The sequence below is a fragment of the Procambarus clarkii genome, chromosome 43, assembly GCF_040958095.1.
Source record: "Procambarus clarkii isolate CNS0578487 chromosome 43, FALCON_Pclarkii_2.0, whole genome shotgun sequence".
Lineage (NCBI taxonomy): Eukaryota > Metazoa > Arthropoda > Malacostraca > Decapoda > Cambaridae > Procambarus > Procambarus clarkii.
Genome location: NC_091192.1, coordinates 15,480,263 through 15,495,193, shown reverse-complemented (window position 1 = coordinate 15,495,193; position 14,931 = coordinate 15,480,263). Strand labels below are relative to the sequence as shown.

The 14,931-nt window shown below is 45.8% G+C and overlaps 1 protein-coding gene across 6 annotated transcripts in view; it reads left to right on the top strand.

Annotated features, from left to right (window-relative positions):
* The window catches only part of Tbp (TATA binding protein), a 65,032-nt gene that overhangs the window by 26,533 nt on the left and 23,568 nt on the right, over positions 1 to 14,931 (top strand). For 5 of the 6 annotated variants that reach the window (XM_045738583.2, XM_045738584.2, XM_069300061.1 and 2 more), the window contains exons 5-6: positions 3,771 to 3,874; positions 11,710 to 11,804. In XM_045738583.2, coding sequence (XP_045594539.1) covers positions 3,771 to 3,874; positions 11,710 to 11,804 — 199 coding nt within the window. The remainder of the gene's footprint in view (positions 1 to 3,770; positions 3,875 to 11,709; positions 11,805 to 14,931) is intronic. The other variant, XM_069300063.1, reaches the window with a different exon arrangement.

Here is a 14,931-nt window from a genome sequence, read left to right as displayed (position 1 = left end):
CTCTTTCGGTCGTGGAGATAGGTTTGTTCGTCTGCAGCCGTCTCCTCCTTTTCTGGCGAAGAATGAGACTGCTGCTTTCCGGAGGGGTCCTTGGGTTGTTGATGCTTGGTTGGTCAGGCTGGGGGTGCATCATGTTTTGTGTATGGTTGAAGCCCTTCACTGTTAATAGCGCACTATGGCTTCTGTGTCCGGGGACGCGCTTTGGGTTGATCTGGTTTCCCTTCTTCCCTGTTCTCGGGTTTGGGTCTCTTGGGTCGTCTGCAGGGTTATTAACACTATAGCACTCCATTACCGCCACCTGTCGTCACTCATTTTTCTCCCGCTTCTGAGCGAGTGACTATGGCTCGCTTCATGTATTAAAATATATGTAAAAAGATCAGTTTTTATCCGATCAACTTCTTTGTGGTTTCGAAATGAGTGCCTTTAGATTGCGCACAATTTGATACCAAAATGAAAGACGTAATACGAAATTGATGTCAGAACACTGGAAAGATATAAATAATTTTGTGGTGAGCGTGAAAAAGTGTCCAAAAGTTAAAATATTTGTTAAAATTCCATTTATTGTTCTATTATTATGGGACTAGTTTTAAAATATGCGCCTTTATTTTGCGAGCAATTTGATACCAAAATGAAGGACGTGACGTGAAAATTGATGTCCGAAAGATAAATACTTTTGTGGTCCAAATATTAAAATATTTGCTAAAATTCCATTTATTGTTCTATTACTATGGGACTAGTTTTAAAATACACGCCTTTATATTGGGAACAATTTGATAACAAAATGAAAGACATGACACGAAAATTGGTGTCAGAACACTGGAAATATATAAATAATTTTGTGGTGATGAGCGTCCAAAAGTTAAAATATTTGTTAAAATTCCATATATTGTTTTACTATTATGAGACTAGTTTTAAATTACGCACCTTTATTTGCGAATAATTTGATACCAAAATGAAACTCGTAACACGAAAATTTATGTTATCATACTGAATGAGTATATACATTAGTCTGTAGGTGTGCCAATTGGTGCTCGTTCACAGGTAACTTTGCCGACTTTAGGCTTTGCTGTGGGGAGTCACGGCGGGCTTTTGGATCTTATATGCATATACCCCTATAGGGAATTCTATTGCGAACACAATAATACCAAAACGAACGACGTAGCACGAGAATTAAGGTTAGAAAACTGAAACGAGTATTCACTTTTTGGTGTCGCCGCACGTTCGCCTGCACCGAACAGTGCGTGATAGTGTTAAGTCGAGCTAGCCTGCAGTCTATCCTCGTGCCCATGACGTTCGTAAGTTCGTTGCTCTTGCTGCCATTTTTTGGGAACATGTCCTGGGCTGACATTCGGGCGCGGGGTTTTTGGTGGTCCCGGGTAAGTCCCCTTTTTTCCTTAGTCTTTGAAGTTGCTCCGGGGAGCCGTAGGAGCTCCCCCAGAAAACCAGCCTTGAATGTAATGAAAAGCCATTTTTTGGGCGAGCCCCGGAGGCTTCCCAGCAATCCTCCCTCCCTCTGGTTGGCGGTTTTCACGTATTTTGATATCCAGCCTCAGAACTGAAGGTGTGGATCGCCTGCACAAGGGTCTCCCCCCACTTACTCCTCCCGGGGAGGGTGGGGGGAGCTGTGCAGACATGCGGTGCAGCTCGTGTGATGTCATGCTTGTTTGCTCGTTTTCCCTTAGGAGTTCTGTCCCTTTGTTTCGTTATTTTCGTTGATTTTACCAGAATAGGGATTTGTTTTGAGGTGCTTACCTTTCTGGGTGCCTGTCCCTGTCAATGGCAGATTTAGAATACTCCAAAATCACATGTGCATTTCTATAGGCCATTGCTCCTCGTGTCTCTCTGAGGGGGAAGGGGGGACAAGGTTCTGGCTGTAGTCCCCGGTAGGCCTAAAACTCCAACCACATCGACTGATGCCAAAAGTTAGGACTATCCCTATCAGCCTGGATAGCTCCAGGGAGCTTCCGGGACTCACCCAGAAAGGCGTTTTGGAGAGGTAGAAACTCCCTACAATCCCAAGGAAACAAGCAAACAAGCAAATAACACACTACTGCCGCACCAATCGTCCACGCAGCCCGCTTCGAGAGGGTGAGGGGGGAGCCCCAGACCTCACCGCACCGGCTGCCTATCATCAGTTCGTACGCTAAAGTCAACCGCCGGGACAGACGCTTCTCTGGCCTCGGTTTCCTAGGCGGTGTTTGCCTTTCGTGGCGTTCACAGCTGTGTGTTGTGTTGTGCGGTGGCCAGGTGTTCCTCATCAGTACCAGGGCTGCATGCGCTTGGGGGCTTCCTTCCCTAAGCACCCGTGTGAATACTGCTCCTGCATGACAGTGTTATCTTTCCTGGGGCGTTTGGGAACCATTCCCATAGAGGTTCTTGCTGCTCGGCATTTGCCTCGCCCTTGGGGCCAGCTGGGATTTGGGGCCCTTGTTTGGCCCTGGGTAGGGACTGATGCTAGGCAGGTCCGGGGGACCCCCCTCCCCCTCTCGGGGAGGGAGGGCCGAGCGGACAATCGGCGCGGCAGTAAAGTGTGATGTTTGCTTGTTTCCTTGTTTCCTTGGGATTGTAGGGAGTTTCTACCTCTGTGTTCGGTTTTCTGTTTTAGTTTTTTACCATGTGGGGTTTGTTTTGTTATGCCTACCTTTCTGGGTGCCTAACCCTGGTCGATGGCAGATAAGGAAAACCCCAACCACAAGGGGGTTTTCCAGGGCCATTGCTCCCTGAAACCTCTCTGAAGGGGCCAGGTTCTGGCGCTGGTCCCTGGTAGGTCTGAACTCCTTAGCTAATGTTCCCTTCCGGTCTAATATAACATACATTAGCCCGATAAGCTCCAGGGAGCCGTAGGGGCTCACCCAGAAAATGGTGTTTCATTACATTCAACACTGGTTTTTTTACTTGTTACTTACACACTTCACTCTTACACACACACACTCACTCACTTACACACACACTCACTCACTCACCCACAAACTCTCACTCACTCTCTCACTCACACACACACACACACACACACTCACACACACACTCTCTCACTCACGAGTGAGTGTGTGTGTGAGTGAGTGAGTGAGTGAGTGTGTGTGTGTGTGTGTGTGTGTGTTGTGTGTGTGTGTGTGTGTGTGTGTGTGTAAGAGTGAGTGAGAGAGTGTGTGAGTGTATGAGAGTGAGAGAGTGTGAGTGAATGTATGTATATATGTATGTATGCAGATAGATTTGCAGCAGATTAATGTAATGAAGGGGAATTAGATTAGCCCAAAAGAAGGATGGTGTGGGGAAGCCACGGCAGCTGAACAGGGTGTGTATTCATGACCAATAGGCCAGATTGGAGCCGTTTCCCCAAGTAAAGGTGATGTTGAACCCCCTCTCAGAGTATACAACGATTTCAGGGTGAACCTCCAATATGCACTCCTGTGTCCATCACTGATTGGTTGACGACAGCAGCAGTAGTGCAGTGGTTGATTTAATTTTATCAGGGAAGTAGTAGGGAGGGGGGAGGTCTGTTTGTTAGTAAGTAAAGTTTAAGTAAACCAAAGCTAAGTATCAGTTTATCAAATCTTGATATGATACAGTATACAGTAAAGTTGCAGAAAGTATTAATCGAATGATGCAATAATGGTAATGAAACGTTCCGCAGTGTTGTAGATGCGGTGAGGCATTCCACCACTTACTGTTGCTTGAGTCAATATGTTATTACATGTCATCAGGTTTGTCCAAAGCTTTTGTGTTGCTAAATTTATATCAGTTCAGTTGTCACTGTATGCTATATCTTGCAGGCAAAATTCCTCGAGTTTAAGATCCAGAACATGGTAGGCAGCTGCGATGTGAAGTTTCCAATCAGACTGGAAGGCCTTGTCCTCACTCACAGCCAGTTTAGCAGGTGAGTTATAATCTGCATACTTTAGTTTTATTCCTAAGGCTAACGGTATGTTGCGGTTGAATTGATCCTCCACCCTGTTAGTTTGAATCTCGTTGCTTGGGGCTATGATCTCCAGGTTCTTTGCATGGTTATTTATTGATCATTTGTGTGCCATTAACTTTCTTCATTCATCTCGACTATGTTTCAGGATTATCTTCCTAGGTGCTATTTGTCATTGACCTTCAACCTCCGAGATAGTTTTCTGGAGGGTGCACCTTCAGCTACCCGGAGCTATCCGGGCTGACATGATTGTATTAGATCCTGGCATCAGTCAAACCAAATAGTTTTTAGGCCTACTGGGAACCATGAGCCAGAACCTGGCCCCCTCTGAGAAGCACAAGGAGCAATAGCCTATAGAAACCCCGCGTGTGGTTGGAAGCATTTTATGTCTACAAACCCTATCTGGTTAAAATATTGCTACTGAAAACCGAAGTGATGGACAGAACTCCCCAAACGAAAAATGAGCAAACGAGCATGATGTCGCAATCATCACCACGCTGCTGTCTGCACAGCTCCCCCCTCCATGGGAGGGGAAGGGGGAGCCCCAGACCCCTGCACCGGCTGTCCACACCATAAGTTTTTGGCTGATGTGTGACCTGGCGGGTCATGCGACCCTGGCTCCAATCCTTACAGTGCAGTGCCTTGTAGTGCGGTCCTGTCCAAGTGGTGGTGTGCGAGCCATTAATAGTTTCATCTGTACTTGGGTGGCATGCGCCTAGGGTTACCTTCCCTAGGTGCCCTGTAAGTACTGCCCTTGTGGCTTGGGGTTCTATTCCACAAGTCACTTGGGGGCTACCTCAAGGTCTTTTGGTCTTTTGAGGTCTTTTGCTGCTTGGTGATTGCCCGCCCTTTGGGTCAGCTGGGGTGTTTCATGCACTACTGATTGTCTCCGAGTAGGAGTTAGCGTCATCACTGGTAGGGTCGCAAAGTACTGTGCAGCTGTTCTTCATCCGATTATAGCGGCCGGCACTTCTGCCTGGGCATGTTGTACTCGTACGGGGTTTTTCTTTTGTTTTTGTTTTCTGCCTGGTGGAGGGTTTGCCCTTGGTGTTGTTGCCACTTGTATATATATATATACAGTATATATATATTGTCTTCTTGGTAGTCCTCCACTAGGTCCCCATGTGTGTACATGTCCTGGGGGTTCAGCTATTAGTTGTTTTGCTTTGTAGTTTGTGGTGCTGGCTAGCAGTACCCTGGGCTTCACTTAGCAGAGCGTCTAAGGGTCCTGGAAAACTCCACTGGGGCTCAGTGGTTCGATGGATGCGTCCCCTGGGTCCCATCTCACTTCGTGCGAGTTTGAGGGTTGCTCTGTCCCCTTGTCTCATGGTGACAATTACCTGTTCTGCCTCTGTCATGCTGCCTTGTTAGGTCAGTGACACCTTCAACCCGGAGTCCTGTGAGTGGTGTTGGTTGCTTGCTTGCTTCTCCAGATCACCCAGTCTACTGATATTGATATTCGGGTGCAGGCAGCTTCATCGTTGCATGCACATTGTAGGATGCTGCAGCGCGCTAGGTTGGTTGCTTGCCCAGATATCCCGAGACTGCCCTGTTTTGGTTATAGGGACCCGAAATTAGGGGGGGGCTGGTCGCTTCGACTTTGGTTTCGTCCGCACCTTCAGGTCCTTCCCCTGCTGTTGTTTGTCTTGTTCCTCCTTTCCTCTGCTTCCGGCTCCGAAGTGTCTGAGGGTTTTGGAGTTGGGGCAGGGTTTGGTTGGTGTTGAGAAACTGGCGGTTTTGGGGGATGCCCCATCCGGTGTGATGACAGCATTATTCAAGCCCGTTCCTCCAACCGGTGCTTCTGGGTCTGACCAGTGGGGCCCCCTTCGTTTCAGCTTTTCCAGCGGCTTCTGCCTTTTCTTTTGAGGCAGGGAGCGGGACTACTATTTGTTTTTTTCCAGGCATATTCCTGCGCCTCTGGCTGGCCCACTAAGTGTTGCTTGTTTCTGTTTTACATGGGCGGAGTACGAGTATTTATGACTCGTATATGTCGCTTCAGTAAGAATTTGGCCCATGTGTTACCAACTTCTGTTCTGTTAAATCGAAGTTGAAATCTTAATGGATTTGTAACTCTGCACTGTGTTAGATAATGTTCCAGTGGTCTGTCTGGCATTTCTCCACAGTGCTGACATTTCCTCTCATCTGCTGGAACCTGTAAGCCTATTTCCCATGCACATGGGTATCCAAGCCTGATACAATGTAAGTGTACTTCTGTTGTTCTACTGCTCCCTTTCATCAAAATAAGTGGTTCATAGTTGGTTGAATTCTTGTACCAACCCACCAATCCTGATGTTGCAACTGCTGTGTTGTGGTCACTACATCTTTTGCATTGCTCCATTTCTATTTACTTTCTTAATCTGTGGTATGTAAATGTTTACATTTCTTCTCTTAGGTGCAAGTTTTGCAGCTTGGTCTGCAATGTCATTTCCTATTATTCTCCACTTGTTGGTGCAGGGTGGGGGGGTTTTCTTATCCCCCCTCCTTGTACGAGTTTGGTATGGCATCAACCCCTCCCTGGATTTGATTCTGGGTTTTCCTGGGTACTTCGGTTCCTTCCTTTTGGAGGTTTTCGGCCTCCTGCATCACGCTGCATGAGGTGTGGGAGGCCTTTGTGGCTTACCTTCTGCACGACCTGGATTATGCCTCAATAATGGATCCTGCTTCTTTAGAGTTCGGTTCTTCTTTTTGTTACTGGGTTCATTGCGAGGTTCCAGAGCCGTCCTGGTTGGCAGACTGCCCTATCTTTTTGTTGGGAGCGTAGCATACTGTACATTCTGTCAGGTACTCATGCTTGAGTGTAGAGAGACCCTTATGTTGGTTCAGGTTTACCAGGGGGGTGAGTTTGAGTGCCTCTGCATGTTTGTTCGCCCCCTTCCCTTCCACGGGATGTCGGCCTTATTTAGCTTCACGTGCAGGTTCCTTCCCTTTCGGCTGCCCTGGTTGTTGAGGACTTGCACGCCCATGGCCATTTGGCCTTGGGACATGCGTTTCATTTTCTTTCTCAAGGTGTTTTCTGACTGGCTTGAGGAGGATGTGGAGGCGCTTGGGGCCAATGCTGGGTCTGTTGCTCTGGTCTCGGCTGTGCGGGCATGAGTTGCGCTATTGAAGCTGTTTGCTTCGATCTTGTGGGAGGTGTGTGTGTTCTTTGCGTACCGACAGGTGGAGCTCGCTCAGTCTGTGGAATCTGCGTGGGCCCTGGCTCTTAGGTTTTCTATGCCTTTTTATCCTATGCTGTTTGCAGAATCTGCAGTGGTGCAATATCTGCAGGTGGTTCTACAGGGTGCCCGCTGGGGGTCTTCCTGGAAGGGGCGTGCCAGGACTCGAGGGTTCCTCTCATCGTGGTAGGACAGTGGTGCCGGTTTTGGAGCCGGCGCAGCCTTTGGAACAGATGACGACTAGTCGGCGCTGTGATCGTTATGCTTGTAAGTAGGCTTCACTTAAGGAGTGTTGGCCTTTTCATGGTTCGTGCCATTGATGGGGCGATGGGGGAAGGGGGGAGGCTCATGCTGTTTACTTACACCTGGTCCCATGATTTATGGGCGTTTCAGGTCGTTTCTTGCAGTCTGTAGTGGCGTTGGGTGGCCCCTCCTCCTTCTGGAGGTTTAGAGTTGGCGGGGCAGGCTTCTTCTCCTGCGCTCTGTCGGGTCATCTTGGAGAGGGTTCGCTTGGGTTTGGTCGAAACGACCTCATCTCTCTGGTGGGTTTCTCGTCTGTTTCCAGTTACAAACAGGACTGCACGGACCTGAGGTTCATTCTGGACTTGTCCCATCTAAACCCCTGGGTCTATTACCCTTACTTTCAGATGACTACTGTACCCAGGTCTGTCTTCGTTTGGAGCTGGGTGCTTGGATGGTGTCACTGGACCTCCTGGGATGCGTACCGGCACGTCTCGATTCATTAAAGGTTCAGGGACTGATTAGGTTTTGTTGTAGCGCGTCAGGCTTACCGCTTTTGTTGCCTTCCTTTCGGCTTGAATCTGGCACCTCGCATTTTCACATGCCTTACCCGGGTTGTGGTGGTCCGTTTGTGTCTGTTAGGGGTTCGGGTTGTAGCCTACCTCGACGATTAGCTGGTGTGGTCTCCCAGCCAGTCTGCGTGTCTGCTTGCCAGGGTTTTGGTTCTTTCCCAGCTCGCCAGGTTCGGGTTCCTAGTGAACTGGAGGAAATCCCATCTGGGTTCTTCTCAGGTTCGGTCTTGGCTGGGTATATTGTGTGACTCTCGGACCACTTCCTTGTCTCTCCCTCCTGTGGCTCTGCTGCAGCTGTGGTCTCGTCGTTGACTGTTTCTGGGGGGCTCCTGCGTCACAAGGCTGTTGCTCGAGGGTTTGTGCGTGAGTCTGAACTTTGCAGTGATGGTCTACCAATCGGGTAGGGTTTGGCTTTGTCGCCTGTTCTAGTTCCATCGGGGATGTCCCTTCCACTTCTCTCACGATCGCTGGGTTTGGCCTCTGAGCGCCTTACATTGGCTGTTGCATCGCCGGCTTTCTCTTTGGGTTTTTTGTGGTTCACTTGCCTTAGGTGCCTACCCGAGCCCTCACTTGATGTGTTCACGGACGCGCCGTCTCTTGGCTGGGGCTTTGTGACCAGTGCTCGTCAGGCCAGCCAGGGGCAGTGGGATCCGTCCTTCCGTCGGACCCACAGCATGGTGTGGGAGTTCGCGGCAGTGTGGCAGGCACTTCGGAGAGTTCGGGTCGCTCGAGGATCGACGATCCTTCTCCATTCGGACTGCTTCCCGGCGGTTCATTGTCTGAACCGTGGGGGTTTAATGTAGTCCTTGGCTCTTTGGGGGTGGTTGCTTCGGGTGAGTCATCCGTCTTCAGAGTTTTCGGGGTTTGGCTATCCTGGCCGTTCACGTTCGGGGGTGGGGTGGGGGGGTGGTTCGGTCCAACGTTCTGGCGGACAGCTTGTCTCAGTTCATTCCCCTGTCCACAAAATGGATGGTCGACTCGTTTGTTTGACTCTGCCGGACGTGCAAGCTCCCGGAGGTGGACCTATTCACCTCGGCCTGGTCAAGGCGTCTCACAGTATATGTGGAAAGCTCTTCCCTGACTGCGAGGCCATCGGGGTCGATGCCTTCAGGCAGGGCTGGTCGAAATGGGGGGTTACCTGTACCTCTTTTCCCCGGTTCTGCTGTTACTCCAGGTCCTAGCTCACTTGGAGAAACCAAGGGAGAGTAGACCTCTTCGCCCCTTGGTGGCCGGACCAGCCTTGGCTCAAGGCGCTGATTGCTCGGTGTCCGAACCTGAGGGTTTTCCCTGAGGCTTCGCTTCTTTCAGCAGACGTGGCTGGTTCAATCTTCTCCTCAAGTCTTCATGTCTGTTTTTTTCTGACATGGGGTCTATCACCATTTACATGGTGAGCAGGTGGCTTCGTTGATGGTGTCCCACCGGTGTGACTAGACTCGGCGGCAGTATGAAGTTTCTTGGTGGTCCTTTCATTATTTCTTGCCCCCTGATAGGTCCGTCTGATGGGGTGGGTGTGCGTGTGTGTGTGTGTAATTACCTAAGTGTAATTACCTAAGTGTAATTACCTAAGTGTAGTTACAGGATGAGAGCTACGCTCGTGGTGTCTCGTCTTCCCAGCACTCTTTGTCATATAACACTTTGAAACTACTGACGGTCTTGGCCTCCACCACCTTTTCACTTAACTTGTTCCAACCGTCTACCACTATTTGCGAAGGTGAATTTTCTTATATTTCTTCGGCATCTGTGTTTAGCTAGTTTAAATCTATGACCTCTTGTTCTTGAAGTTCCAGGTCTCAGGAAATCTTCCCTGTCTATTTTATCAATTCCTGTTACTATTTTGTACGTAGTGATCATATCACCTCTTTTTCTTCTGTCTTCTAGTTTTGGCATATTTAATGCTTCTAACCTCTCCTCGTAGCTCTTGCCCTTCAGTTCTGGGAGCCGCTTAGTAGCATGTCTTTGCACCTTTTCCAGTTTGTTGATGTGCTTCTTGAGATATGGGCACCACACAACAGCTGCATATTCTAGCTTTGGCCTAATAAAAGTCATGAACAATTTCTTTAGTATATCGCCATCCATGTATTTAAATGCAATTCTGAAGTTAGAAAGCGTAGCATAGGCTCCTTGCACAATATTCTTTATGTGGTCCTCAGGTGATAGTTTTTGTATGTAGAACCACCCCTAGATCTCTTTCTTTATCAGAATTCTTTAAAGATTTCTCACATAATATATAGGTTGTGTGGGGTCTATGTTCTCCTATTCCACATTTCATAACATGACATTTATTGTGTGTGTGTGTGTGTGTCTGCATGACGTGTGTGTGTCTGCATGACGTGTGTGTGTGTGTGTCTGCCTGTCTGTCTGTCTGTGTGTCTTTCTGTGTGTCTGTCTGTCTGTCTCTGTCTCTCTCTCAAGGCTCTGCCTTCCTTTTTGTTTAGCCTGGGGTTGCCCTAGGTTATCCTTATCCTGCTGCACAGGGCTTGTTTATTGTATGCAAAGTGTGATAGCTTTGCACTTTAGGGCATGAAATATGGTTTGAAGGCCTAGCGCCTGTTTTCTCAATGGGATGCTCATGGTTATTGTTGCGTGTGCTCCAAGTCATGAAATTGGAAGATAGGTTAAAAACTTTTGCCTGCCTTTCTTGGTGAATCAGGATACTTTTGATATCATTTGCCTTGTGCATTTCTGTTCTCATATTGGCATCCTTGGTGATATTTAGCGCCCTCTGATTATTCTGCACATTTGATGGTGCTACATAGCCTTCCCAGTTTAGTGCCATCTTTTGATAATTACTTAATTACTTTTGCCTGTCTGTTCATGAGACAGTGGAATGTACACCTTTCTTATGGAGTTCAACAGTGCAATGGTGCAAATTGTTCAGTACTGTGTGAATGAGAACTGAATTAGTTATGCCTTATAGTGCATATATGAGTTTCTATGCTGTTGGTGGTAAGGACAACCATTTATAGAACATAGTAAGTGGGATTCAACACCCTAGGGGTGTTGGGTCATTCTAGACGGTGCCCATCTAGATCCAACCCCTCTCCCTGATGTATCTATCATGTCTATTTTTAAAACGAGATACACTTTTTGACTTCGATGATGGATGGCGAGCTATTCCACTCTTCTGCCATCCTGTGCCAGACAAACAATGCCCATATCCTTTCTGGATCTGACCTCTTCAAGGTTACAACCATTGTCACAGGCTAGGAATTGATCTGATGGTTTCAAGACCTTGATTATGTCTTCTCTTGCTCTGAACCTCTCAAGATATGCAGTCTGAGCTCCCATAACCTCTCCTTGTGCAGGGTGCCTGAACCCCAGGAATCAAGTCTGGTCTTCTTGCGTTGGATTTCCTTAAGGGAATAGTTGTCTGTTTACTGCTGATGCTTGTGGTTGAAACCAAAGCAGTATACTCATTTGTTACAAGTGTTGATACAGTGCCATCTAGGATTTAAGTTATTAGTATTACCAGTATTTATCACAAAATCTATTTCACAACTGGATTTGCAAAAATCTGCATCATTCATAAAGTAGACAGTTCTACTGTAATATCTCCAGTTTGACTTTATGGTACCAGGATTAACATGGTAGCTACTTACCCATTCAAACTTTTTTTTTTTTAGCTTTAGTTATAAAAAGTGGGTGGGTTAAAAAAAATTGTTTTGCTTTAATGGCCAACTTAGTTATTTCTATTTAAATTTAAACTTTAAAGAGGCCATTTATATGCTTTACAAAATAATTGCTCTAAGTACTTTGAGTATTAGAGTATGAAGTGAATATATAGCTTAAGAAGGTTGGATGAATATTGAGGTGTCCTTGTGTCCCCCAGCTACGAACCTGAACTGTTCCCGGGTCTCATCTACCGCATGGTTAAACCTCGTATTGTACTTCTCATATTCGTGTCTGGCAAAGTTGTACTCACAGGTAAGTGTTGTGTTGTGTTCATCAGTTTAGGCAGCTTTTTACTGCATTAAAGCAATTTAAACAGTCATGTTGATCATAGAAGTAATCAATATTTAGCTCTTCTTGTAGAGGCTTTGGCATGTATGTAATTGCCCTGTACTAACTATATACAATATTGCCAGTTATCTGTACATTTACATTGAACTGAATCAAATGCAGTAAGCAGATTTTAAATGAACTCTTGTGTGGGTAATTTTGCAAGATGGCATAAGAGATGGATGAGTGATGTGCTACTTTCGTGGTAGCTACAGTACAGTATTTGCAAAAAGTCTTTTCCCGATTTGTCATGCATATTGCACTGCAGTACTGTACTTAAGGGACAGTTCATGTGTATTTAAAGATGTTTAATTATAAATGGCAGCTCTGAGTATCTTTAGATTTTCAGTTTGTATACATATGGGCCTAGAAATATCAAATTGTTAGTTTATTCGGTAACACTCGACCGTTCAACACTACTGCCGAGTTAGTTAGGCAGCACAGGTTACGGCTCATTCTTAACACCTTGCACGTTGCTACTCTGAGACACAGCACAGGAGTTTGAAAAGGTTCATACTCAACACTTTATCTTTTTATGTTTTTATTCTTTCATTTTCTGTTGATGCTGCCTTACCCTATGCTTATTTATGCAATAGTCATGTTGAAATGACTGCGTTGATAAGGCATTCCATTCTCTCAGTTTACCGCTATATAAACATGCAATATATTAAGTGATTGGATGGGTTGCAGTAGTTAGGGCTCTTGAGTAGCCATGTATCCCATTTACTGGTGGTGATCACGTTGGACGCCCACTTTATTCGGGTGATTGCATTGCACGGCCACTTTATTGGGGTGATTGCATTGGATGGCCACTTTATTGGGGTGATTGCATCAGACAGACTTTACTGGGTGATTGCATCAGACGGATACTTTATTTGATGATTGCATCAGACGGACACTTTATTGAGCGATTGCTTTGGACAGCCACTTTACTGGGCGATTGCATCAGATGGACAGTTTACTAGGTGATTGCATCAGATGGACACTTTATTGAGCGATTGCATTGGACGGACACTTTACTGGGTGATTGCATCAGACGGACACTTTATTGAGCGATTGCATTGGACGGACACTTTACTGGGTGATTGCATCAGACGGACACTTTATTGAGCGATTGCATTGGACGGACACTTTACTGGGTGATTGCATCAGACAGACACTTTACTGGGTGATTGCATCAGATGGACACTTTACTGGGTGATTGTGATGCACGGACACTTCACCCAGTAAAGTGTTGAGTGTGATCACCCAGTAATCACATGGGATGGACACTACTGGTGCTGATTGCCAGGAGACGGACACTGTACTGGTGACCATTACTCTGTCCTATTTATATACTGATTGCCCTCAAGAGATTGAAATGTCATTGTATTGTATTATATCTTTTCCAATTTCCATCTCAATCTAGATGAACAATGTTTGTTACCGGTTTTCCTCTTTCCTCTTGTTGGTCTATTAGGTTGTAATTTATGAAGTGTATAGCTGTGGTATCCAGCAGTTATGTGCCACAAGTCATCCCCCATGATGTGGGGGGGGGGGGGTGACCTTTGATGTTAAACCAGTTTTCCCTGTTTAACCCTTAGAGAGCAGTTATCATCATGTGTTGATTCACGGGGGAATGAGGTTATCGTTATATGACCATTTAAACAATCATTGTCTGGGTTTTACATGTATGATGCAAATAAGGATATAATGGGTCTCTGTGGATGTAAAGGAGTTTACCTTGACCCATGGAAAAATCTCGCTATCAATTCATGGTTATGTTACTATACTATGTGTAGTTACTATAGTAGGTGTTACTATATGAATACGGTTATCATGAATGTTACTAGATGAATGCGGTCATTGTTATTGTATAAAATTCCACCATAATTACATAAAATGTATTCCAAAGATGTTCATATAGCATTCACAACTCTGTATGGTTGTAATGAGGTATACCAGGTAAATCAATCGTCAATTGAACCAGTATTGTGTTAGATGTACTAGGAACTTGTCGGCAGCCAACCCATCCTCCTGTTTACAGAGCACTTTTTGTAACTATGTGCACCACCGTACATACATAGATGTAATGGACAATTAGATAGTAAAATTTGTTACTATTCACTTTATATAGTCAAAAAAACAAAAAACAAAAAACAAACTTAAATGTTCTTAGGCCTAGTATAGCACACATGTACTATATTAGGCCTCAGATAGTGTGTGTTAGGCCTAGGAAGGCCATGTTAAGTTTTCTTTGCAATCTCGGTAGAAACACTTTTCCGGTTTGTCCAATTCAGTAGTGCCGATTTCTACTTTCTAATTGCCTCTTATGTCAGTGTACAGGGGTACCTCGGTTTAAGAGTTTAATCCATTCCTGGAGACAGCTCGTATTCCGAAAACTCGTATTCCGAAGCTAATTTCCCCATAAGAAATAATGGGAAATGAATTAATCCGTTCCTGACTATCCCAAAAACCCCACATCAAACTAAATTTTTATACCTAATTCATCTAAATAAACCTACAAAACTATGTTCAAGTTATTACTTACCCTTGCTGAGGACTGCTGTTGGCTGTATGGAAGATGTGAGGAGGAGAGGTGTTACTGTTTGGAAGGGAAGTCCCCTTCCATTATAACATCAGGCAGTGAGGACTTCACTGGTATGCACACTCTGGCACATGTTGCCTGCATACCGACTAGGACTTGCTTGTTTTACTAAGAATCTGTCTAAAGACACTTGTTTTTCCCTACATTTTAACACTTGTCTGTAGTAAGACATCACATTGTAATTTAAAAGGTCAATGCAACGGCCTGCTACAGCTTTATCTGGGTGAGTTTTTTCAAAAAAAACTTTGCAGTTCTTCCCATACTTCACACATTTTCTTAATCAAGAAGGGACATCCTCTACCTGCCTCTACTCACAGCTATTTTCTTAGGGTGAACCTTACCAATGGCTTTCTTGAGACCCATGGCTAGATATATAATGACAACTTTTATGCTCAAATGGCCAAAAAAACGACAAAAAACTAAATCCTTGTGAAGAATTCAGGTGGGATAGTCACTGGGCACGAG